The 27,017-nt window shown below is 39.5% G+C and overlaps 1 protein-coding gene across 5 annotated transcripts in view; it reads left to right on the top strand.

The window, feature by feature from the left end:
* hdac4 (histone deacetylase 4) overlaps positions 1-27,017 on the top strand; it is a 218,259-nt gene that overhangs the window by 103,060 nt on the left and 88,182 nt on the right. For 4 of the 5 annotated variants that reach the window (XM_084123202.1, XM_084123200.1, XM_084123201.1 and 1 more), the window contains 2 exons: positions 17,916-18,160; positions 25,145-25,295. In XM_084123202.1, coding sequence (XP_083979328.1) covers positions 17,916-18,160; positions 25,145-25,295 — 396 coding nt within the window. Of the gene's footprint in view, positions 1-6,013; positions 6,192-17,915; positions 18,161-25,144; positions 25,296-27,017 lie in introns of those variants that run through there. The other variant, XM_084123203.1, reaches the window with a different exon arrangement.

Below are 27,017 nucleotides of genomic sequence, written 5' to 3'. Positions count from 1 at the left end.
GCATGCCCCCTGTCAAGGAGACCGTTGCCGTGCATTTGTGCCCGTCCGTTCGTCTCTGGGCGCGGATCTCAGCTTGCAGTCCAAGCCGTGCAAGTTCACGGCTCATCTGGCTAAAAAAAGAAAGGCTCCAATCACTCCCTCCGGCCTCCTTGGTGACGCCGTGGAGTCAGTTACAGAGCATTTCTCTGAGGCGCAGAAGCGCGAAGGCTATGAGTCATGAATATTGCTCCGTCGCTCATTCCAGCCCTCGTCGAAGTCTCTCTCTTCGTCGGCACCCGCTTAAGATTGGCTGAGCACCCCACTGTGGCTCTCCGCCCTGAGCCGGACGTTCGCCGTAGGCAGTGGGTGGGACCGGGAATGTAGCATCACTGACCACGGAAAACACCGTCCTCGGCTGCCAAGCCTTCGTCCTACGGACCATCCAAAAGGAGGAGAGTTCGTTGGAGACCCTGTCCCCAAGCGCTGTGTTCTGCATCATGTCCCCTCTGTTCCTGTAGGCGACATTTGCAATGTTTGTGTGCTGTTTGTGTGAGCTCCACAATAAGAGCACATATCCCTTCACACAAAGGGCAGTTTCCTCCTCATACACTCAACACTGTGTCACTCACCCTGCCCCGAGCAGCGCAGAGTCGCAGTCCGTGCATATAGTGGCCTCCCGATGAAATGCGAGAGTGCCAGTTTTCCCCCACCGTGCACGACATCGCACGTACCCGATCGGCAGCCAGCCTGGCTGGGGCAGGGCTCCAGTCTACAAACTGGCAACAGCAGCCATAGAAGTAATACGGCCGCGGTGTCATTTTCTAGACGTGTGGACAGTTATTCCAGGCGTTTCACCTTGGCTACTGGGGATAATTAAACACAGGTATTCTCTTCAGTCCAGACGCAGACCACCCCACGTCAGGCGTGGGTCCGTCACTGACTTTGCCTCAAAACGGCCCGTTCTGAGAATGGAAGTGCACAGCCGATATTTCATGGTGCCCAAGAGGGATGGAGGACTCCGTCTGATACTGGACCCGAGAACCATCAACCGAGCACTGCACTAGCGCACGTTCAGGAGGAAAGACGCCCCTCAACGTGAGCTCACTCGTCGAGGTCTATTGCCTCTTCATGGGCCATGTAGGCGCGTCTTTAGGTTTGTATGTTTTGCAACCAGCTGATCTTCACAGAACAGTGCTTTCGGTGAGTGATTATCCTCGATTATCTCCTAGTCTTGAGTCTTGACTACGAGTTTGCGCAGTCGTTGCCGCTTCGGCTGCTGACGCTGTGCTTATGTACATACTGATTTGTGTTTATGCTGTAATGTTGCCCTGTATCCTTCAGTGCAACTGGCTATTCTGATCTAACTGCGTATATTCACAGTTGTCGTCGATACGGCCGCTGACGTATCCATGGCCGGTGTAGCTTGGCCCCGTTTTGCCCGGGCTTATCCTCAAGTCTCACGTCGGGATTTAATACAGTTCCCGCAGTGTAGATACACAATGTAGAGTTACCTCTCTCGAAAGGGAACGTCTCCGGTTACTATCGTAACCTCGGTTCCCTGAGAGGCGGGAGCGAGACATTGCGTTAGCCGCCGTGTTCGCTGTTCAATCAGCTGTGCAGCGTTCAGTCGTGATTCTGACGCAATTGTCGCACCCATGCATTTTATACTGCCCTCGATCCATACTTCGTGACAATTGGCCAGATGGCGTTAGCCCATAAGATTTCAACAAAAGTGGAGAAGGGAGGAGTTCCCGCAGCAAAGCTACGCAATGTCTCGTTCCTCTGCAAGATCTCTAAAGACTGTCAACGCTTCTTTTCAGAATCCCATTACTAGGTTTTGAGGCACTTGAATTATACATTGAAGTTGTTTACGTACAGAATAGGATATTTAAGGCACCTGTGCTTTAAGTGTTTTTTAACTCGTACATTGTAGTGGAAGGCCAGCAAGATTTCCAGCCACCTCCACACATCCTGGTAAACTTTCTCTTCTTCCACTGCCTTTTAAGTGCTTTCTATTTCTGCCCTGTTTATCACAGCAGATCTGTTGTTAAAACTAGTTTTATCCTGGGGCTTTCTGAGGCATCATGGGCTGTAAAACTGTCATGGAAAAGGCCTTCCCACTCACGAGTGCGTGATTCGGGGAGAGGACCTGCTTTGCATGAGCTCTGGCTCTCTTTTTGGCAGAGTTCCATGTGTATGAAGCCCAGGTGCTTTTTTCAATGGGCACTTTTGTTGTTGATCAAAGTACCTCGCTGACATCACTGCTAGAACTCTTGACTCTCACTCGTTCCCAACTGAGGTTTACAGATGGGCTATTTTAGTCCACTGCCGTGTTTACGTGCCTGTTATCTCTGGAATCAGTTTTTAGTGAAGATGTGTTGGCGTCATGGCCTTCGACATGTTCTGATCATTCAGGTCAAACTAGATTTTTACATTATGTGAAGAAAAAGTGAGTTCTGATTGCCTTTTGCTAAACTCACCAGGGTGTTGTGGGATTTTCCAGGACGTTGCTTTGCTGTTGCTAAGGTGTTCTGAGTGTTTGTTAGTATGTTGCTATGCAGTTGCTATAGGGTTCTAATTCAGATTGTGATTACTTTTCAACATTCCAAATCTTATTGACCGCAAATGTTTAAACAGTAGTCTACACTAACCTCCAAAGGATTAGGGTCTATTTAACAATGAATCCTGAAAAACACTTAATAGAAAAATATTAAGCTGTTTTTTTTTTTACATCGATAATAATAATAATAATACATGTTTCTTGAGCACCAAATCAGCATATTTGAATGATTTCTGAATGATCATGTGACACTGAAGACTGGAGTAATGATGCTGAAAATTCAGCTTTGCATCGCAGGAATAAATTACATTTAAAATATTTTCAAATAGAAAACAGTTATTTTAAATTGTGATAATATTTCACAGTATTACTGTTTTTACTGTATTTTTGATCCATAAATACAGCCATGGTGAGCATAAAAACCTTACATATATAATTGAGCAAAAAAGCAAAAAATAAGCAAGTAACAACATGCCATTCAGTAAAGTGAGTCAGATTAATTCAGTAACTGTCCTGACTGATTCACAAGCTTTTGATTGACTTAATAGAGCTTATCCATCCATCATCATGTTGTGTGGATGGATAAGCTCTATTCAAATTAATGAATCTATTTTTGAGAATCTTTTTTTATCAATATGCACTGGTTGGGCTGTATGTTTTTGTTTCACTAAATAGTATCAGTTCAAGAAATAAATCTTTCTGGAATCAAACTTCACTGATTGGTGTCTATGTTATTGTTTAACTAAAGAATCAGTTAATATGAATATATATATTTTTAATTATTCGTATGAACTGATTCATTTTAGTTAAATGGGAACATAGAAAAAAAAAATCAAATGAGACTAGTTGGGCTGTATGTTTTGTTTAAATAAAAATATATATATTTTTTAATCTGAAGCCCAAAGTATCCTTCGGCCGTCCGCTTTCCGCAACGGTCACACTGTCCGTGTGATGTAATTTTCGTCATCAGGAGGGTCCTCGGACATCCAATTTTTGTGTTTTTGCACAGATGGTGCACATACAACAGTGTTGTGTGCACGTGCCGAACGCATCTTTCCATGCTCGCTGCCAAAAGAGTTTACTTTGAAAGGGTCTTTGAGAAGGAGCGGAAGGTGGAAAATGAAGTACCCATATATATATTTGTTTTTGTTTATTTATTTATTTGTATTTATTTATTTTTTTTCTCTCCAAATTTCCAGAAGTAATATTAATCAACCATGTGATTTTTTTTCTTCAGCAAAAATAACTATTTAGTGATGCATTCATAAAATTGTTCCAAGCGTTATGAAATATGACTTAAGCTATACTGCCAATCCCTAATTTATACTACACTGTCCCTTGTTCTAAAGTGCTCTGACTAATCCGAAGAAGAGGGAATGTTGATTTCATTTGATCTCTTGTGATGTGGAAGATAATTATCTGATTGCGTGTTTGTTTATGTGAGAGTTGAGATTGTGTTCTCTCTTTATATTTGGGCTGAGCTGAGTTTTAATGCTCCAGGCTCTTTGTAAAGGATCCAACAGCACTTCGTTTTGGGTGTTGGCCGTGTGGTATTGTTTGCTTGGCATCTCTGTATGAAAGGGATCTGTAGGATAAATATTTCAGCGCTCTCTTTCTCTCCCTGTCTCTTGGTCTTTCTGTGCCCATATCTGTACACACTGCGTATTGATTAACATTGAGCCCAAGTAAATGTGCCATTGATTTTCTGCTTTGTTAAGCGCCAGGCTTTACCAACGTGGCCTGTCAAGGCAGGCTGTCCTGTGAAGATGGACCTCCTCTTCACTTCTCCCGAACCCTTTGGAAAAACACACAATCTTCCGAAAGATACAATGTTCATGGACGGGGCGTGTGTGGCGTCACATGATGGAGTCTGCCGCTCAAAATCCCGACCATGCTCCATCCATCACGGCTCTAATGTTCTCATTTGTGATTTTTCTCAAGCACCTCGTTCTCCAGCTTTCTTATTACCTTCAATTATTCAAAGACGAAAGAGCTAATCATGCGTGTTGTTTTTTCTTCCCAACAATGGTGACCTAAGTCTTCCAGATTAATTAGGTGACAGACAAACTAGGCTGGGGAATGGGATATTAGTATTTTAGAGTTATGGGATTTCCCTGAACAGTGTGCTGGAGATGATCAATAGCCGTACACAGGGTTTGAGCTCATGATCGTCAAGATATTCCTGAGTCAATCGATCAATCAATAAAACTCAAGAGGAACTGTAAATGAGCTCTGCATAAAGCCATCAGGGAATGGGGATGTTAAATGTGTAGCAAGATGAGATGTGTTCACATGTTTTTTTTTTTTCCCTATTCCTAGTCAGCTCAAAAATTAAACTTGACACCTCGTGTTATTTCAAACCTCTGAGATTACTTTAAGATGTTTAGGGATTTTTTTCATTGGTCCTATAGACCTTATTCACAGCACCGCCATCTTTGATTTTTAATGGGAATGAAAGCAAGGCTATGAGGTATAGACGTGCATCTCTTCAGTGGGTTGTGCTGTTATTCAATGTGTTTTTGGATTGTTCTACTGACAAAACACTGCAAAAATATATTTTCGAAGAAACTTCAGTAGACATAAAACTCCAGACAACATGAGCTGTGGAAAATTATAAGTGATCTAGAAGCTTTATACAGTAAAAATCACACTCATTTTCTTTTTTCATTTACTCGTCATTTTTTTACTGTCTTTAAATGCCAAATGCTTATTGAGGAACTACACTAGAAACATATTTATTAGGACTGTCAATAGATTTTAAAATGTAATCGTGATTAATCGCACAAAAGGGTTCTAAAGCTTGGAAGAGCCAGGACATGTTTTAATATAACTCTGATTGTGTTCGTCTGAAAGAAAGTCATATACACCTAGGATGGCTTGAGGGTGAGTAAATCATGGAGTAATTTTCATTTTTGGGTGAACTATCCCTTTAAGCTATATTCTAAAAACTCAAACTTATATTTGACTTTTTCAAATTTGTCAACATTTTCACTTATCATACCATTATTTCTGATTATTTCACTTACTGTACTTTATCCACAGTGCTTTATGGATTGAATGGTTCATATTAAACACTTCTGTATTTTTCCAGATGTTCAAACACCTTTTTCCTTTCAACCAAGCGATTGTTGTTATTTACCTAAGAGCTTGCTGGTTTGGTTTCAAGCTCTTAATTGCAGAATCGTTGGGAGAAAATTAATGAGGAAAAATTCTTCCCAAACTAAAGCCACTGAATAAGTGGGTGGTCACCGGTTACGCTCTATGTAAACTTCAGAGTAGTGTGCTAATGACAGGGAGAGAGCGAGAGAGAGAGTCTTGGAGCTTCTGTGAATCTGCCCCGTGTTCCAGGAAACTACAGCAGTGCACATAAACACTCAGCATGCCTGCAACGGCTCTGTGATGTCACCAGCTGAGAGGAAGGGCGGGCGGGCGAGAGAGAGAGAGAGAGAGAGAGAGAGAGAGAGGGGAGGGGCAAGGGTGACGGAGTGAGATACAGACACAGCCGGAGGGAAGAGAGTCAGTGAGAGTGAGACGGGGAATGTGAAAGACCGAGAGAGAGCCACACTCAGCGCTGTTAGAGGCATCGAGCGCATCGTAACCCCTCCGGCTCACTGTCTGCCGTCTCCCTGCTCTGGACTTGAGGGGCTGATGGGTAAGTGCCATTTCTGTACAGGGTGTTCTGAGTGAGGGAGGTTGAGTGGGCGGACGGGTGTGTGAAGACTATGGCTTTATTGCATGGTGCTGAGATACGCTAACACTCTTGTGTGGGTGTGTGTACACGCACGCTGCATCCTTGAACGCTCTCTGTTGAGTGGTGAGAGTGATGAGAGCTTTTCAATGCACTTTATTGCCACTGTTTTGTTCCGTGTGTGTGTGTGAGAGAGAGAGAGAGGTGTTCCGCTTGGCTGTGCTTGTGGCGCAGGGTCTCTGTCCTGGACAATCTGTCTGGTGAGGATGGAAAGTAGGGCTGGGCAGCGTGATGTTGGTCGTGTCAGCCGGTAGAGATACCGCTGTACCGTTTATACCGTGGTAGATGCGTCTACTCAGTGGGCAGGACTGCGTTACGTTGTTTACACCTGCGAGCGGTACAGAAACATGGATTAATGCAAATGCAAAGCAGGACGTGTCCCGAACGAGTCAAGACAAGGAACTTGTTATTACGAGGTGTTTGGCACTGCAAAGTGCAGTTTTGTTGTTTACGGTTGCCAAGTCACATCGCAACTTGCCGCATTCATATAGAATTCAACTGATGAGGTCACATGTGCACGTTTATTGGTTATTTTACAATGGCTTCGAAAAATGGTTCATCCAATCACAATTAAGAGCCAAAACTAGCTGTGTATGATTTCTGTTCTTAATTGAATATAACAGTTGATATATTGATATATATTGATATGAACAGTTTAATTTGGAAGTATTTAATTCACTGGATTATCCAATAGGCAAAACCACATGCTTATTTTAACATATAACATAACCGTTGAATTTACAACGACCTGTCTTGTTATTGTTAACTAATGCTAAAACTATTAACAATCATTCATCGATATTTGAAAAATTAAGCTGAAATTAAAAAAAAACTTAAACTTGGTATGTAAGGGAAATAAATAAAGTTGAAGTACTAAAATTACTAAAACTTAAAATGTTTAAAAATTAAAGCTATATAGAAAGTACTGATAAAAATGGCAAAAGCACAAAACAAATTTACTAGAACTTTACCAAAATGAATGTATGCACCTCTTGATGGAAATAAATGTTGTGATGTTATTCCATCAAGATGTGCATACATATTTTGGTCAAGATCTTGTATTGACAATGCAAGAGTCCAGCACTCTGTAAAGTCTCCTCCAGCACATCCCAAAGACATTCAATCAATTTAAGGTCCTGACTCAGAGGTGCAAAACCATATGTAAAAATGATTCCTCATGCTCCTCCCAACCATTCTTTCACAATTTGAGCCTGATGAATCTTGACATTGTCATCCTGGAATATGGCCATGATGTGTTTCCCTACATGGTTGTTTAAGAAATGAAAAGCTACACACTCCGGGTTAGAAGAACTGTTGCCAAACATATAACATGATAGAAACATAATAATCACTTTTAAAGATTTTCCTATTAAAATCCAAACAGTGACTTATATAAAGTGTGTATATATAAGTACAGTGTGTATATATAAGTACAGTGTGTATATATAAGCTATGGATTTTTAGAGATGATTTGAAGATGATTTTGGTGTCTCAGTATCTTTGTCATTGAAGAGGTGTTGTCATGAATGTGTTGGCCAGTGTGTGCACAGCCCCACACACACACACACACACACACACACACACACACACACTCTCTCGCTCTCACTCTCTCTTAGTCATCCAGGAGCCTGCAGTGTCCTACCTCAGTGCCATTCACATTTGAATGGGCATTGCTCACCCCTCCTCTCCCTATTAAAAGCACATGTGACAATCGTCCGGTGGCTTCACAGAGCAGCCCAGCATGCAGCACTGTTTTCATTCACCTTCAGTATGTCCGTCTCTTTATATTTAGAGTTTTCTCAAGTTTTAATGAGGGAAAGCTTTCATTCAAACCATCTGCTGAGAGGTCTACCGATCCATTAGTCTCATAGACAGACTTCTGATTATCGCCTTAAGGTATAACATCGGTTTGCTGTTTATTCAGCCCAAGAACTGCCCACTTAGACATGAAGATACTGTCAACATGAAATCAACCAATAACAGTTTGTTTTGTTTTATGTGTCGTTTAGTGGCAGGCTATTTTTTTTTATCTGATTAGGTTTTGATTCAACAGTTTAATTGTGTCATGACTCAAAAAGGATTTTTTTTTTTTTTTTATGAATTCAAATATTTTAATACGATATGGATAGATAAATATTGTGATTTGTTTTACTATTTGTTATATAATGGTGCAGATTTTCGCTGTATTTTACTTCTTGCCTTAAACATTGTGAATCTACTGTGGCTAAAGTGTTTGTTAGGTTGAAATGATGATGAAGAAAAAAAAATCAATTTCAGAATGAATACAGGAATATCAAGAAAATTAATATCAACAAAGTAATGAAAGATGTTAAGATGTGTAATTTTACCTATATCGACCTGACTTGAGCAGGACATTCATAATATCAATATCATAGATTTGAAGCACAAATTAATCCTAATCCGGCCATGCTGAGTCAAACTGCTACTCTGCTAGGGGACCTGAGGATATAAATAGCTCCAGCTGCTGATTGCTCCCTCCATTGGAGGGAAATGCCTGGAGCATCTTGTTAGAGGTGGAGTCTGGATGAGGGCGAGAGACCTTGTCTCACAGAGAGAGAGAGAGAGAGAGAGAGAGAGAGGTCTGATACAAACTTGTGTCTGTATTTCTTATGAAGGGCTCTTTATTTCCTGATATAGCTGTTCATAATCAGAACTTTAGTTATCAGAAGTTTTGTTTTCTTTAATCTTTTGATATTCAACGCATTTTTATATAATTACTCTAAAATGACATAAAAGGTTGTTTTTTTTAATCATCAGAACAACCTTTTTGACCAATTAGCCAAATGCAAAAGGCTTCAAATATTATTTATACACGAATACAATAATACTTACTGTATTTAAAATGGATGAATATATAATTTATATTAAATATAAGTTACAAAAAATATATTGGTGCACTGTTTTGAATCGATTTATTATAACAAATTGTAGAAATGTAAGCTTCAACGTACAAACTGTTTTTGTTGAGGTTTGCATCAGATATGTTATTAAAACATCTGCTGTGATGAAAGGATTGCAAAAAATCGTGAGTACATTTTGAATAATATATTGTGATATCACCCAGCCCTAGTATGAAAATAGTACCTAATTTAAATATAGTTTAATTCTAAGCAAATCACGTTGAACTGTTTCCCCGACAGCGTTTTTTTTTTTTTTTTTTTGCCAGCCAGTGTTTTTTTTTTTTTTTTTTTCATTTTCACAAACATTTCATGGCCCCTAGAATATTTTGTTGTATGAATATTTGAACACACAATATATCAAAAGAAAGAACAGAGCCTCTGGTTTTAAAGGGGGAAAAAATATTCTAGCTTCATGCTTTATTTATTTTTTATCACCACTTGAATGTGGCTGAGTTTCATTAAAAAAAGGCACTTTTTGAACAAAAAGCTGAGAAAACCGTGCATAAGCAATGCTTTTATCACTTGTTTCTGCTTCTTTTTTCCTGTGTTTTGATATGGAGATTCTCTACTCTTTCAAGATGCCTAATAGCACCCCCTACCGTATAACAGTGAAAACACGGAAAGCCAGAAAATTCTGTCAATGCCGGGTAAGCATCGTCTCATAAATAACGGAAAATTCCCGTCAATGTCGTGGAAAGAGTTAAACTGCTTTATAATCAAAATAAACAAGTCAGTGCATCATTAATACTAGAACCCAATTGTTTTTCTATCAAACGTTCCAGGACTTGCTGTTGACCCCTTGACCTCACCATAATGAGAGTGACTGATGGGTCAGGACTCATTTGGGTGATATAGTATAATGGTACGTTAGCCTGTTTGGGCTGAGAAAATGGACACGGTGGTTCATTAACTGGGATAATTGGCGATGGCAGCTATACATTATCCTCTGTTTACAGTAAACATGTCATTTCTGATCAGCATTTTGAGCACCCGCTCTCAGAAATAAGCACGCTACGAAGGATTGCGTGTCTATATCCACTTTCTTTCTGTTTGTTTTGGCTCGCTGATGGCTGTATTGGTGATGCCATCCTTGCGGCGAGATTCGGCGGACACTCCTCAATGATAGCGGCCGGTTCTTCATGCACATCTCTTTATGCTGTGATTACAGTGCACTCCCGGCATGAGAGGCTGTAATTGTGCATTCATCGCAAGCCTCTGAGTAAAGCGTGGGTGCCAGTGACCAGTGATTTTCGCTGTGCTTGAATTAATGGAATAAATTTCAAGGCTTCCAGTGAAGTGCAATTTTACTGCTTCATCCGTCCAGGTGGACAAGTTAGCAGGACATTTAGATAGCACTCAGGGCTTGGGTTCAGAAACATTTAGGGTTTATTTTTTTGTTGTCATCTTCCAGTAGTTGACTGGATGAGGAGATAATTGTCCTGTAGATGATAGCATGAGCCGGGGGAAGATAAGAGCATCGATTGATTTCGGTAGTGCTGTAGACTGTTCTAGTCTTATGAAGAATAAACATGTTGCAGTGAAGCTTAATGGGAGCTGTATCCTGTTGGTGGAATTATGATTTTATACACGCACACACTTGCAATTCACTTTCTCTCCGCTGTTCAAGGCCAGAATGCGTGGTTGGTGCCAAGTGCGGACGTCTATATGGAAGAGCTGAGTGTGTAGGCCTTTTGCTTAAGCGGCTGTTTAGACTAAAAGAGGCTTTTGAAGAACGCTCCTCTAGCTGCCCGCGTTTGGCTTTTAGCCTGCGTAGCCAAGCGAATGTTCAGGGGCCGCTGCGTTCGGGAGTCGTTAGAGCCACCCGGCTGGTAAACACACGCGCCGATACCACGGCAACCCCACTGATGTCATCATGACCTCATAAGCGACTTCATGTCTCGCTTATTTAAAGACTGGAGGGTGGAGGAGTGGGGATGGAAAACTGAAAGACCCCATCACTCTCCCTCTCATCCCTCTTTCTTTCTATCTCGATGTGAATCTCACAAAACATGTTCATGTCAAATAAATGTCCCAATTCCCATTATCAAATGAAATAAAAATGTCTCAAAGATCAAATTAAATTAATGAATTATATTTTGTATAAATTGGGCTTTGGTAAGGTTGGTCGATTAGTCATCCAACAGCTGACAAGTCAATTAATGAGTTTATTACCTCTAAAAAAAAACAAAAAAAAAAGTTAATATTTTAGCTTTGGTGCTTTAAAAGGCATACATAGCTCTTTTCCACCAGAACAGTTTGGGTTCTCTGAGCCAGAGCCTGTTCTCGGCCACGCGAACTGGAGCCGGTGAAGTTCACAGTTCACAGTACCGGGAGTGATTTTAGCATAATGGCAGCTCGCATAAACTAGCGGTACAATCATCTGTCCTTTTTGGAGATATGTTGAAACTGTAACCGTTGAATCACTCGCTCTTTCGCACGCACAGTTTTACATATTTAGATATAAAGAGCAATGTAGTGCGACGTTATTACGTTACTCAACGAGACTGCCAAAGACAGCAACAGCATTTCTCCAGCTCCAGCAAGACCAGCAAGTTTTTTAGGGCTAGAGTTGAACCAATCAGTGGAAATGCGTGTAACGGTTCGAGAATGGACAAAGGCAGAGAACCTGCACCGGAGCCATGCTGGTGGAAAAGTGGTATCAGAGATGTAGCGTGCTAACAGTAACTGTTGGTCTGTAAGCACATAGAGTGGTGCAGTGAGGACGTATTTTTGTAGGCCAACCCGGAAGTTAGCATCACGCTGGTTCTCTCGACAAAAACCTAATTGGATTTTCCATAGGCTTTTGGATTATCAAAAAAAAGAAAGAAAAAGCTCTGTGGTCAACAAAAGTTTATGATACACTAAGCACACTAGTGCGTAGATGAGTTTATCTGTTCAGCGTGATGAAGTTTAATGTCCCTGGCAGCGTCTTTTTAGTCCCATTTAGCAACTTGTTAGCAATCGCCTTTTTCAAGACGCGTAACAGCTTTAAAAAATCATTAGTGGGGTATTACTGGTGTGTTTAATGTCGTATAACAAAACATGAAAATTGGATTGACTTCGGGGCGATGGAACCGGAAGTGCTAAAATGCTAACTCATGGGGTTTTATAGGTTTTGGCCTATGGAAATATGTCATCCCTGCTGCATGCTGGAGTCAGGTTATCAGCTCAAAGCATGTGAAATTGGCGTTACATGTCATGCACTGTATGAATGGACATTCACTCACATGATTTCATTGATCAGCTTTGGTGCAACAGTAACCTGCCAACACACAGACATATTGATGAGCACTCCTGTGCTGTTCCTGCGAAGGCCCAGGGGAACTGAAAAACAAGTGACTCATGCCATTTGTAGTCAATGTTTATGGACAAGACAGCTTACCATGGGCTATTTATAGTGGCTTCTGTTTGGAATGACTAAATTCTTCATTATAATTCTCTGTCTTTTTCTCTTTTCTCTCAATGACTGTGTTTACATGCACATGGAAATTCTGATTTAATCTCGAAATTTGTTCATTTTCCAATTATGTATAAACCAGGTTGCCATAGTTCAATTAAGATATTTCAGTTTCTAGAATTCAATTGGAATTCTGTCACGTAAGCAACGTATTTAGCCTATTTCTGTTCATTTATATATGTGCATTTTCAAAATAAATAAATAAATAAATAGTGTACTGTATTAGCCACCTCTTTTTCTGTCCTCATTCTGAATTTAGTCACTCCAGATTTTACAGCGTGCTCTGGACACTGGTCTGTGATCATCAGTGTGGCCTGTCTCTCCATGGTACAGAACAAACGCCCCTCTATTCGCCCGAGCGTGGCCTGCGGTAACTGGGGCTCCTCTGACGTAATCAGCACGCAGTTCTGATGTTTCCCTAACACCTCATTATCCTCGGCATCCTAGTAGAGGGTCAGGGGTTCAGACAGGGACGCTGTTCTGGAGGAGGCGGCATTGGGCCAGAGGCCGGAGCCGTACTGGGCTTCTCAGGAAAGGCCCGTGTGTGCTGTTTGGGGGAAAAGAATGGAAAATTATGAGTTACTCAAACATTGTTGGTATCAAAAGGTTTTGGTTTAGTTTTGGATGTAGTTCTCACAAGACGCGTTATTTTGTCCCAAATCAAACTGAAATTAATATAATGTAGGTGTCTTTAATGTGAAGTACTTCTATACTTGTAAGTACTATTACATAAGTTAATGCATATGTATTGCAGTTAATGCAGTACATTAGATCTGTGCATTTGCTCTTAAAGTGACAGCAGCCTAATATTCCCACTGCTGTCTGTGTTTTTAATGTTAATCAAACAAAGGACAAAAAATCACACTGCTCTTGACTAAATAACTATATAATTTATTTTATTTTATTTTATTTTTAGATTCCAGATATATATGCTAATTTTTATCTTATAACTTAAATTTTTAACTTTAAAGTATGGCTGTTTTGGGACCTTTTTTAATTTCTGCTGCTTTCTACGTGTGTGTGTGTGTGTGTTTGTGAGTGCCTGTCCATAAGTTCTGTCTTGTTTTAGTGAGCATTGTAGATGCGGATGCTAGTGTTTTAGGCAGGACCGTTGGTGTAGTAGAGATGCCTGAACTTACTCTCAGTAGAGTTGCACCTGTACCCATTTCCTGACTTAAATGTGATGGATAGCAGTGCAGAGTGCTCCCTGTCCCAGGATGCATCACTCCTCACAAGGTACATGGTGTAATGGTTGACCGCCGCATTCATGGCCTTGGTGAATCAATCTCCATCAGTTAAAGCTGTAGAACGGTGAGAGAGCGTGTGGGTGTGTATCCGCGTGTATGTTCAGCCAGTGCTGTGCGTGTCAGCAAATCCCCTTTTTCAGAACTAGTGCTGCAGGGGTGATTATTTCTCTTTACACTTATATTGCATCATTCTAACTGGGTAGAAATGCATATCCCCTCTGTTCCCAGTGTGCCTCCTAACTGTAACATGCAGTGCCCTGGCTGTTATTAATCTCCGTACAGTCTCCCTAAGTGTGTGCCAAGCGTCAATCCTCAGAGAGCGCCGCAAAGACTGGGATTACCCCGGCCTGTCAGCAAACTCCTAATGCAAATGTTACCTAATCCTCCCTGTACGAAATAATTACACTAGTAAATAAACTGTAGCGCTGCATCTGGGGTTTACTCACAGGGAAGGCTCATCACGCTCTCTGGTGAGATTCAGGTGCCATGGAGTGTTTTTTTTTTACAGTTCTCAGTTTGGTTGTGTGCCATTCAGATTTTTTAAATCCATGGATTGGACTGAATTTGAATGCAAAGTAAAAAATTAACTGAAATTCAAAGATATTCAAATAACTTTTTTTTTTTTAGCTAGAAAAGACAACTTAAATGTTCAATGTTGGCTTGAAAAGTTTTAAAGTTTAAAAAGACTTGAAGTTTCAAGGTTTGTATGCTGGATGGATGGATGGATGGATGGATGGACCAACAGATAGATAGACCGTTGGATGGATGGATAGATAGTCCGATGGATGAATAAAAACTGTAGATAGATTCAATATATTCCTCTTTCTTGACATTCCAATTCAACTTCCTGTGAGTTTTGGCCATTGCAATTCAAATTCATTCTCATAAATTGAAAGGGAGCCGCATAATGTGGGTTTTAGCCAATGGTTTTTCCCATCTGAGCTCTCTTCTAAACTCTTCTATTTTTAGCAGACCAAAATTAGTCTGTTTTGAGTAAAAGACAATAAAACAGTGTTTATTAATTCAATTAGAGTTTCTGTTTGCTAGTACACTTTTGTTTTCTTTGGCATTTTAATTACTGCTAATAGTTGTTTGTGTTTGTTTGGCCACTGGGCTTTGTTTGGACTGGGCGGCGAATGCAAATATGTCTCCTGACGGCATAGGCACGGATAAACAACGCTCTTATCGCCATTTATTTATGCAAAGTAAACGTGGAGGAAGTAGTCCACTAGTTGACGGCTTCCTGTCCAGCTGAGCGTGGGCTGCCAAAGAGCGTAGTGTCAATTCCAGGGGGTAGGGCATCAACGGCCCCTTTGTGACCAAGGATTTGCGTCATAAATATGATTTTATTTAATGATTTAGTCAGGGCAGTTTTTATTCCATGACATCAAATAGCCTTTGACGCTGGCCTTTGTGTGGCCTCAGGGCTTCCGCTGAGGGCTTTTGTTTCGCCTGCTAAGGGGTCAGAGGAGCATCCTTGAACTTGTGGCATTAGGGGCATCGTGACGTCGCATGAGTGGAGCTGACACCTAAAGCATGAATGTGGTCAGTGTTCCCCCTAAAACCTCTCCTATTCAGTAATGCACAAATGAAGAGGTCCCATGCCAGCAGTATGGACGTAATATGCTGTGAGAGGCTATTTATTGCAGACCACTTGTCTGCTTTGTTCACCTTGGCCTAGTTTTAGCCTGGCAAAAGAGACAGTATTGTATAATACAAATGTAAAGCAGTACTAATAATGGTAAAAGTTCTAGTTTATGGTGATGTGTTGATGATATTCAGGGGTTCCTAGACTTGCAGTAATGCTTGAATAAGCTTAATTTGCCTCCATTCTCTGTTTATTCTAATTACACAATGTTAAAAAGGAACGAACATAAAATGTCTTTTAATGATGTCCTACTTATTCTTGTGTTGAAATTCATTGCTCATTTAACCCACAAACTTTTGGGCCTCGCGTACACTCACGGCCGTAAAGCCACTTAACTTATCAACGCAAGCATCCTCACTGCGGAATGTAATTGCTCAGTTCCTCAGTTTTCTTCAGATTTATCTGTTATGAGAGAGGGATGATTGAAGAAGATGCCGCTTCCTGATTCCAGTGACGCGGTTCATGTTCGCCAGTAGTGAATCCAACCAAGATCTGTCTCAGGAACATGATGTTTCTTTGCTCTGTTTATTCTGATGTCTGGTGCGATGCTGCTGCAGTGCTGTACTCTGTGCACACATTTTTAGGGATATTTAAGATGCTTTTTGATTGGACAATTGCTTCTTACTATCATTGTTTTCTGGTACTGGCAGGATTTGAGATGGCTCAGTGATCACCTGATCTGACACTTGCAGGTGCAGCACAGTATTGTGATATCTTTGATTCTTGTCATCAAAACAAATATTTTTTATTATTTTTGATTGTTCTTTCAATTTCATTATTGGGTTTCACTTTATTTTGATGGTCCCTTTAACTCATTCTGTTGACTAAGTAACGTTGCACCTACATCACTACTACCTCTCATTAGAGTGTTAGTAGAGTATTAGTAGACTGGTAGGGTTAGAATAAGTTGACATGTAGTTGCAAAGTTACTTACAGTCAACAGAATGTTCAAAAGGGACCATCAAAATAAAGTGTTACCCATTATTTTAATTGTATATTTATGAAGAAATTAAATTAAAATGAATTTAATGAATATTTCTATGTATTTATTTACCTGGCACTTTTATTCATAACGACAAAAAAAGGAACATTACAGTTTGAGCCAATAATATTCATAGTGTATGAATACATAGTGGGTGTGTGTGTGGGTGTGTGTGTGTGTGTGTGTGTGTCTATATATATATTGGATTAATTCGAAAATGGAAAAAAATAAAATAAATCATTAATCATTTTATTTGTACATTTATAATTAATGTTTATATTTTAGTTTTTTTATCTTTATTAAAAACAAATTTATTTAAATTATTATAATTCATTTTTATTTTGTTTTTACTTTGTTTATTAATGACAAATTTAGCTATATAATTATAATGAGTTGTATTTTACTTCATTATTTGAATTGTTGAATTTTTTGTTGGGAATGCGTATGGTGGTAAAATGTATAATCTTTTTACACATCAGTGTTTCCTGCAGGACAATATGTAAATGACCTCTGTTGTGATTGGCTAACCTCTGAGTACTCGCGTAATTCAAACTGTTTTCGTGCCAATCTGGTGAACACTAAATGGACAATATGTAAAAATGATTTGTTAATGTGTATGCTGTTGTGACATCAATAGGATGATGATTTCTGAAGACTCATTTTTGCAGCACCAACAAACTTAAAACGTTGGCTTGCCTGAAAGTTTAAATCAGTTTTAAAGCTGCCGTCGGCAACATTTTTTTTATCATATTCAGTGAAATCGACACTATAATCCGACAGAACAACATAAATAAAGTGGTTTTAGAAAAAAACCCGAGCTTCTAACTCCACCTGGAGCGTGTTATTTGTTTTGCAAAAATCCACCGCTCCCGGATCATCGGGTCCAATCAGCGCTGGGGGGGGTGAGATCTGACTGTCAATCACAGGTCGTGCACACGCCACAGATCCCACTCCACCCTCGCGCTGAGTCGCGCACGTTAATATCACATGCACACGCCTGAAGTTCGCAGGTGTGTTGGATTGTACGGCGCGTGATGGCGGAGAGAAAATCTACTAACAAGCTTCCAATTCCTCGGTTATTGCTATCTATGGGTAGATTAGCCAGGGCAGCATACCTCCGAGTCCATGGTGTTGATCGATGCTGAAGAGACGGACGCGTTCACAGAAAACATGATGCACACGCATTGACGAGCACAAACTTGATGGGAGGGTGCTCGCTGGCAGTGGGGGAGGGGCATGAGAGTTGTAAACATTCAAAATTTTGGCTAAGTCGACTCAATCTGCCAGACTGCAGCTTTAAAAGCTTCGTGTTCTCCGAGTCCTGTTGAGTTTGTTGTTTTTCTCATTATTGTCTGTTTTCTCACTTTCCGCAGTTGATGTGAGTGTGGCGCTGCCACTTCAAGTGCCGCCTTCTGCCATCCCCATGGACCTGCGTGTAGATCACCAGTTCGCCCTGGCGCCGACGGACCCGGCCCAGCGTGAGCATCAGCTTCAGCAGGAGCTTCTGGCCCTCAAGCAGAAACAGCAGATCCAGAGGCAGCTCCTGATCGCAGAGTTTCAGCGGCAGCACGAGCAGCTCTCGCGCCAGCATGAAGCTCAACTGCAGGAGCATGTGAAGGTGAGGCGAGCGCTCCTGACCCGGGGTGGGCGGTAAACAGTGCTGCGGGGCTGAGGTATTTTTGTAGGCCACCCTGGAAGTTAGCATCACCCTGGATCTCTCCGCAAATGCCAATAGAATTTTTCCATTGGCTTTTGGAAGGGTGCAGAATATAAGCTCTACAACCAACAAAAGTTTATGAGTCTTACGCATTTTATTCAAGATAATCTTCACAAATGATTTTCAATTTTCAAGCATAAATACAATAGCCTGAAGTAAAAAGCTAAGCGTAGGCTATAAATGAACTACACCACGGTCGCATGACTTTAATCTCAGCCTCAAGACTTCACGCCGACGGACCGTTGGCTGAACATCTTTTACATAAGGCACACACAATGGGAAACATGTTTCAAAGTCGTTGTCTGATTTCCAGGAGACATTGTTGCAGTAAACTTGCACAACGTTCTCGAATTAATAATTTATTAGATGCACCGCGGTTTGTTATTGTGGGGACATCGACTTTACATTTTCACGCCCTTAAACATGATGCTAAATAAAATGGACTGTGATTGGTTACTTTACATGTCGGTCAGATGTCCTGTTGGACGGTCCTTGGCCAATGCAAGCTGAGATTCTGCCATCAGTCTGAAGGTCTGGCTACTCAAGACTAGCATGTCTTCAATATCCACCACCATTAAGCTTCCGACAACTCTTTCTTTCTTTACATTTTTCCTGAACTTTTGAGTTAAAATAACTTGTCGTTAAAGTTTTATTAATTTAATTGATTAGACATGCTTTTCGATTATTAAAATTAGATTAAACCATTAAAATGGAATCCGCCAAAATTAAAATTTGGGTAAAAAAAAGGATTTCTTTAAATTGAATAAGTTTCATGATATAACTCTCTTTTTTTTTTTTTTTTAAGTTGCAGCCACCGCCAGCATTTTTGATAATTTGTTAACAAAAATTTCATGGCCTCCAGAATATTTTGTTGTATGAATATCTAAATAAACAAAATATTTAATGAAATAACAGAGCCTCTGCTTAAAAACAAAAAAAAAACTGCAATGCTTTTATCACTTGTTTCTGCTCCTTATTTGCCTGTGTTTGTGAGCCGGAGATTCTCTACTCTTTCAGAAAATGCGTAATAACACGCCCCCTTATAACAGTGAAGACAGAAAATTCCATCAATGGCAGGAAAAGAGTTAATTAGACATGCTTTTTGATCACTAAAATTTAATTATGCCATTAAAATGGAATCCAGAAAAATGAAAACGTTAAACGCTCAATGTGGGAAGCCCCAAGGTATTTCTAATGTATTTTATGTCATAGAATAAAATGTGAAAATATCTTGAGCTCGTGTTAACCACAGACCTTATCCCAGGCACACACTTAAATGAAGAGCTGTGGCGTTGTTGGTTTTTGGGAGATTTTGATGTGTTACTCATGCAAAGCTATTAGATTGAGAAGAAATAAAGCTCACAAGCCAGATTGACTACTTTTTTATGGTACATTTATAGTGCTTTTTTGAGCTTGACAGTCGTGGTCACTGTGAATTGTATGAATGGACAAGTGGTGCTTGATCATCGCTTAAAATGTCAAATTTTCTGTACGATGGATAAAATAACAGCACATGGGTTTGGAATGACATGAGGGGGAGTAAATAATTAGAACCTTTAAGAAGCTCACGATGCTGCGGTTCTCGTCTCCGTTCCTCCCTTCCTTTAGGGCTTCCCACTCTTCTGTCTTCGATTTTCCATTTCTTTCTGCGGAATGATGTTTGTTTGGATATTGAATATTATTGGAGGGTGAGATGCAGAGCATTTGGTAAATGCCTGCATCATACGGCTCTGTCGTGTCTGTGGTTCTCTGAGGCAGCGCTGCTGTCATTGGCCTTCAGACTGAGCGTTCATTGTGAGTCCGGCGACTGCAGCGGGGAATGAGGATGGCCAATGGGTGACTGCAATCTCGGCATGGGAACTCTGTCCTTGGGAAACACCGGGAGCCTGTGAGCTCAGCAGACCTCCGGCTTTGCTGTGTTGCCACAGAGAGGTTTCTGGCCAATGGGAGCGAGGCAGCCCTGAGTGTGCTATAAATAGCCTCACAGGCTGCGGGCAGTGTCAGAGCTAATCTCACTGCTAAATGGACAAAATGTAACGTAGGGGTTTGATGGATGCCGTGCTTTTGTCGTGACACCTTGCTGATGAGAGGGAGAAGAGAACAGATTGGATTTTTCAGCAGTTTCTTACTTAGCTGCAAACTGCAGAAATGCTGAAAGAGATTTTTCAGTTTCCTGTGCAGTCAAAGATTTAATTATGAAACACATTCTCATTATTTAGTAATTATTGTTGGATGGTCTAGTTCTGCTTGAGGCTGTTAGCTGATTGTCTTTTAGAAAAGCATTAAGACGCATGTACATTCTTGTTTCATATGTAAAATCAATGGCTTCTATCTAGGGCTGCAACTACCAACAGTTCTGATAAGATGCAATATATATATATATACACACACATCATATGAAAACATTATTTCTTTATGTCTTTATTTTATGTATATGTATGTGTATATATATATATATAATAAATAAAAAAATATATATATGTGTATATGTAATATTTATCCATTCAATAGTTTTAAATGAATTAAATCAATTTATATACTTATTATTATTTATTGTTACATATGTAACAGTAAAATTTAGGATAATCATAAATGGGTGCGTTAAATAATTTTAATGTGTTATTTTTTCATAACTAGTTAAGAAGAGTGTGTGTGTGTGTGTGTGTGTGTGTATATATATACACACACACCATATATATGCATGTATATATGTATGTATATATATATATATATATATATATATATATATATATATATATGTATATATATGTATGTGTGTATGTATTTTTTATATATATTTTTATATATACAGTGAGGAAAATAAGTATTTGAACACCCTGCTATTTTGCAAGTTCTCCCACTTAGAAATCATGGAGGGGTCTGAAATTGTCATCGTAGGTGCATGTCCACTGTGAGAGACATAATCTAAAAATAAAAAAATCCAGAAATCACAATGTATGTTTTTTTAACACTTTATTTGTATGATACAGCTGCAAATAAGTATTTGAACACCTGAGAAAATCAATGTTAATATTTGGTACAGTAGCCTTTGTTTGCAATTACAGAGGTCAAACGTTTCCTGTAGTTTTTCACCAGGTTTGCACACACTGCAGGAGGGATTTTGGCCCACTCCTCCACACAGATCTTCTCTAGATCAGTCAGGTTTCTGGGCTGTCGCTGAGAAACACGGAGTTTGAGCTCCCTCCAAAGATTCTCTATTGGGTTTAGGTCTGGAGACTGGCTAGGCCACGCCAGAACCTTGATATGCTTCTTACAGAGCCACTCCTTGGTTATCCTGGCTGTGTGCTTCGGGTCATTGTCATGTTGGAAGACCCAGCCTCGACCCATCTTCAATGCTCTAACTGAGGGAAGGAGGTTGTTCCCCAAAATCTCGCAATACATGGCCCCGGTCATCCTCTCCTTAATACAGTGCAGTCGCCCTGTCCCATGTGCAGAAAAACACCCCCAAAGCATGATGCTACCACCCCCATGCTTCACAGTAGGGATGGTGTTCTTGGGATGGTACTCATCATTCTTCTTCCTCCAAACACGTTTAGTGGAATTATGACCAAAAAGTTCTATTTTGGTCTCATCTGACCACATGACTTTCTCCCATGACTCCTCTGGATCATCCAAATGGTCATTGGCAAAATTAAGACGGGCCTTGACATGTGCTGGTTTAAGCAGGGGAAACTTCCGTGCCATGCATGATTTCAAACCATGACGTCTTAGTGTATTACCAACAGTAACCTTGGAAACGGTGGTCCCAGCTCTTTTCAGGTCATTGACCAGCTCCTCCCGTGTAGTTCTGGGCTGATTTCTCACCTTTCTTAGGATCATTGAGACCCCACGAGGTGAGATCTTGCATCGAGCCCCAGTCCGAGGGAGATTGACAGTCATGTTTAGCTTCTTCCATTTTCTAATGATTGCTCCAACAGTGGACCTTTTTTCACCAAGCTGCTTGGCAATTTCCCCGTAGCCCTTTCCAGCCTTGTGGAGGTGTACAATTTTGTCTCTAGTGTCTTTGGACAGCTCTTTGGTCTTGGCCATGTTAGTAGTTGGATTCTTACTGATTGTATGGGGTGGACAGGTGTCTTTATGCAGCTAACGACCTCAAACAGGTGCATCTAATTTAGGATAATAAATGGAGTGGAGGTGGACATTTTAAAGGCAGACTAACAGGTCTTTGAGGGTCAGAATTATAGCTGATAGACAGGTGTTCAAATACTTATTTGCAGCTGTATCATACAAATAAATTGTTAAAAAATCATATATTGTGATTTCTGGGTTTTTTTTTTTAGATTATGTCTCTCACAGTGGACATGCACCTACGATGACAATTTCAGACCCCTCCATGATTTCCAAGTGGGAGAACTTGCAAAATAGCAGGGTGTTCAAATACTTATTTTATATATATATATATATATATATTATATATATTATATTTATATATATATATGAAGAGTTCAGATGCAAAAGCCTCTATGTGCTTTTAGAATGATCATTTTTGTAAAACTTGTATATTTAAGTTAAGTAATTTCACTTAAATGACAATTAATAGGTAATTTGCATTGCCATTTAAGTGAAATTATTGAACTTAAATATACGAGCTTGATAAAAATGATCATTCTAGAAGAAAATTTCAGATGGCACTTAGAGGCTTTTGCATCTGAACTCTTCATATATATATATATATGTATATTTGTTTTTGTTTCTATATATTTTTACACACACACACACACATTTTATAAACACAAACTTTTATATTATGCGATTTGACAGCAGTAATATATACACTTTAGGGATGCTAACGATTAATCAACAATAATAATTTTATCGATAAAACTTGCCGATTAAGCAAGGTCATGCGCATACGTGACACTCAACCGCGAAACACGTAAAGCAGACCCGAGGAGAAATGAAGCGAGCGCGCTGAAGTTATGTTTGGGATCATTTTACATTAAAAGGCTAGATTTACACCTTCATGACTATAAGTTTGCATGTGCACTCACAGTCTTTTGTGTTGTGCAAATGTAAGTTGTAAAATTGTGTAGATGTTTGAATATACATCACATGAAAAAATTACATTGCATTGACCAAGCACTCAAAGTATATTCTGTCCTTAAACAGTCCAGGTGTGATGTGAAGTGATGGTTAGACCTGTGCCTGTTGATTGGGTGAGGTAGATGTCATGGATTGAAAAGCTGCAGTTAGAAATGGCAAAGCTTTGCCTGATGAGGAAGTCTTTGTGGTTCGGGCAACGTGCTCTCCGCTCTACATGTCATCATCATTGACTCTATCCTCGTTCTGCCAAGCGACAGACGCCCATGACTCATCGCTGGTGATATCCAGGAACTGCAGAAAGAGATGTGGAAAGTGAGAGGAAGGAGTTATATAACCAAAAAGAGGACTTTAGTGTCTTTGGATAAAATCATCTACTTAACTGACTGCTTACTTACAGGCTATCCATGTGCTTTATTACACCCTATGCTAGTGTTAATGCGATTTAACTGACCAGAATCACCAGTATCCACTCAACATTCAAGCATCAGAGATAGCAGCCTTATACAGCTCTGATATTACCCATCATGAGCCAGTAATGGATGTGACTGCTGCTGAGCTGAATAACTGTCGAAGTGGAAATGCAGTTAAAGGGAAATGTTTGACGAAATTGCTGCATTTACAGTGCTCAGTGTGAGAGAGATTACCACCATCTTTTTAGGCGAGGACTTGTCGAGGTAATTGCATACGTTAGTTTCATCTGAAAAAAAAAAAAAAAAGTGGAATGATGCTTTTATGCTTCACAACAAGACATCGATAAACACATTCAGGAACTTTGTTCTTGTTTGATGCCATATTTTCAGCAATTGCATCCCGTCATTAGTGGTACAGCTTTGGTACAGCTTGAGTCAATGTGAAATGCTGTTTGCATCTCATTTTAATACCGTAATCTGATTTGTTTCCATGTGAAAACATGTTAGTTAAGAAAAAGAAAAAAAAATAGAAAAAATGTGTTAAGAAAAAAATACACAGACACTACTGTTCAAAAGTTTGGGGTCGGAAAGATTTTTAAAAATGTTTTTGGAAAAAATGTCATGTTCATCATTTATTTGATCAAAAATACAGTAAAAACAGAAATATTTTGAAATAATACGATTTGAAGTAACTGCTTTCTATTTTAATCATGGCTGTCACAAATAACTTGTTAATTTCTGGGAAAATAAGTGTAAAAACTTGCAATACTGACGTTGTATCGAGAGGATCAATCGTCACATACCGTTTTGATACCAAAATTTTTACTTGGTAATTTTTTTTTTTTACTTACTGTGAAAATGAATGTGCAAAATAAACTTGAAAAACAATGAACTGATAGCTCTCAGATACAATATATCTCATTCAAATATTTAAAATATACCATCTCTATGTTGTTTCCAGATTAATTTTAAGACACAAAGCAGAAAATATGTATTACAACATAAAAATATAATATAGTCAAACAAATCTTAATGGTAGGTTCGATTAATCATTCTTAACATCTTTACATTCACTTTTGATCATTTTAATGCATCCCTGCTGAATAAAAGTTATTTAAAAAAATAAATAATAATAATACTGACCCTGAACTTTTGGATGGTAGTTTATTATTTTTTCATTTATTTGAAAAAAATTATGAAGACAAAACACTTTTTTATATATTTACATTTTATGTACATATTTTGGCACGTTATTTTAAATAAGAACAGGATCACGTTTTAGGAAACCAAATAGAGTCAGTTTTGAATTTCTGATGTTAACTTTGAGACAATTGAAATCAAGGTCCAGTAAATTTGCTTGAATAATGTATGCCTACCTCCCCCCACCCTTTTTTTTTTTTTTCCCCTTCAGCATCAGCAGGACCTTCTGGCCCTGAAACATCAGCAGGAGCTCCTGGAACACCAGCGGAAGTTGGAGCGTCATCGTCAGGAACAGGAGATGGAGAAACAGCAGCGGGAACAGAAGCTCCAGTTACTCAAAAACAAAGAACGCGGCCAAGAGAGTGAGTGTCCTCACACTCACTCAACATCTCATTACCTGACTGAAACGCATAAAGATCTTCCATTTATTGGGCTAATTAGCACTGCGGCGTGGATGTTTGACTCAGCGTTATACTCGCTTTTCATAACCAAAATTGAAAAAGTTTCAGACTGAAGTAGTCAAAAAGCCCATAATGTTGTCAAAGCCATGGACTAGCGGTTAGATCAGGTATCGCACCACTCCACCACACCACTGATATGAGTTTGAGTCAAGCTCACATCCTTTCCTTCTGACCATAATTTCCTGTTTTCTTTCTAATAACAAGTTCTTTTCAATAAGTCACAAAAGAGCAGATATAAAATAAAATGTTTTGCTTTCTGTATATAATTTTCTGTATATACATTTCTGTATATAAATAAGCAAATATGGACTTGCTACTGCTAATAGATACATGTAAGTGAGCATGTAAGATAGGCTTCTGCTGCATAAATAGATACAAAATAAATCCTGCAGCAGATCTAGGCAGGTGGAGCTGGGGAAGGTGGAGGGTTTCAATGAACCAGACTATTAAAATGTTGAGCAAGCAATCTCATTGGCTACGAGATCAGCAGAGGCCAATCAGCTTGTGCCATGCTGTAATTATGTGATAGGTTGTAGATTGCATGTGAAGGACTTATCAGTCTGCGCCCTCTAGAGTTTCATGACTGAACTAGATATTTAATAATTTCATTATTTAAAAAAAATCCAGTCCCACTTTATATTAAGTAGCTTTAAGTACTATGTACTTACTTCAAAAGATAAGTACAATGTAATAGTGTTCATGTTGTATTGTAAAACACTTTTGCTGCTATTGAGGTGTGATACGGGTAAGGTTAGGGACAGGTGTGGTGTGGTTAAGTTTAAGGGTGGGTTAAGGTGTAAGGGAAAGGTCAACAGTGTTGAGTATAAACAAGTAAACAAGTATACAATAAACATTAACAAGTATAAATGTAATTACATACAGCTGTAATTACATGCAGGTATTTTTTAAATATAAGTACAATGTAAAAACATGTATGTACACAATAAGTCCATTGTATCAAATTATTAATTTCAATGTTAGTACATAGTAGTTAAAGCCACTTAATATAAAGTGGGACCAGCACACCTCTCATGCACATTAAGTTTAGTTACAGTGATTCTTTCTTTAGTTCTGTTTATTTTCTAGAATGTTCCTGGCAGTACAGCCAGTCTATTTTTATCCATCGCTGTTGTTGTTGACACGGCGGTCACCTGTAGCCCGCGAGCAGCGCGTGTTGTCTGGCGACACAGATGTGTACGTACACCAGCGACGGCCTCTGGGGACATGTTTACAGACAATGGGAAAGGTGGTAATTGAAGGAAAAGCTGTGAGAATGCATCCATCTGATGTGTTTCTTTCAGAGTGAGAACAATAGTGAGAAAAAAGACATCTTTGTTTAACCGTTGCGGTCTCTGTGGAATTGGAATAGAGAGTCTGCTCTCTATTTAAGACAGGATAAAGGGGCCGTTTCTCTCAGACGTAAAGAGATATCTGAATCGAGTCGGGCTGCAGTGGAATAGCTGTTTATCGACACCAGAAAACAAGTGTCAGCCTTTGTAGTCTTGATCAATTGGGCACTGTTCGATCTTCTCGGTCTCATGCCGAAGAGACTATTAAGAGTTTTTGTTAACACCATTTAGAAGACGAAATTACAGCACTGCAAATTACAGGGTGTAGAAATGG

The sequence above is a fragment of the Abramis brama genome, assembly GCF_963993115.1.
Source record: "Abramis brama genome assembly, chromosome: 8".
NCBI classification, from domain to species: domain Eukaryota; kingdom Metazoa; phylum Chordata; class Actinopteri; order Cypriniformes; family Leuciscidae; genus Abramis; species Abramis brama.
The sequence above is the reverse complement of the archived record's forward strand: the minus strand, read 5'-3'. Positions and strand labels throughout refer to the sequence as shown.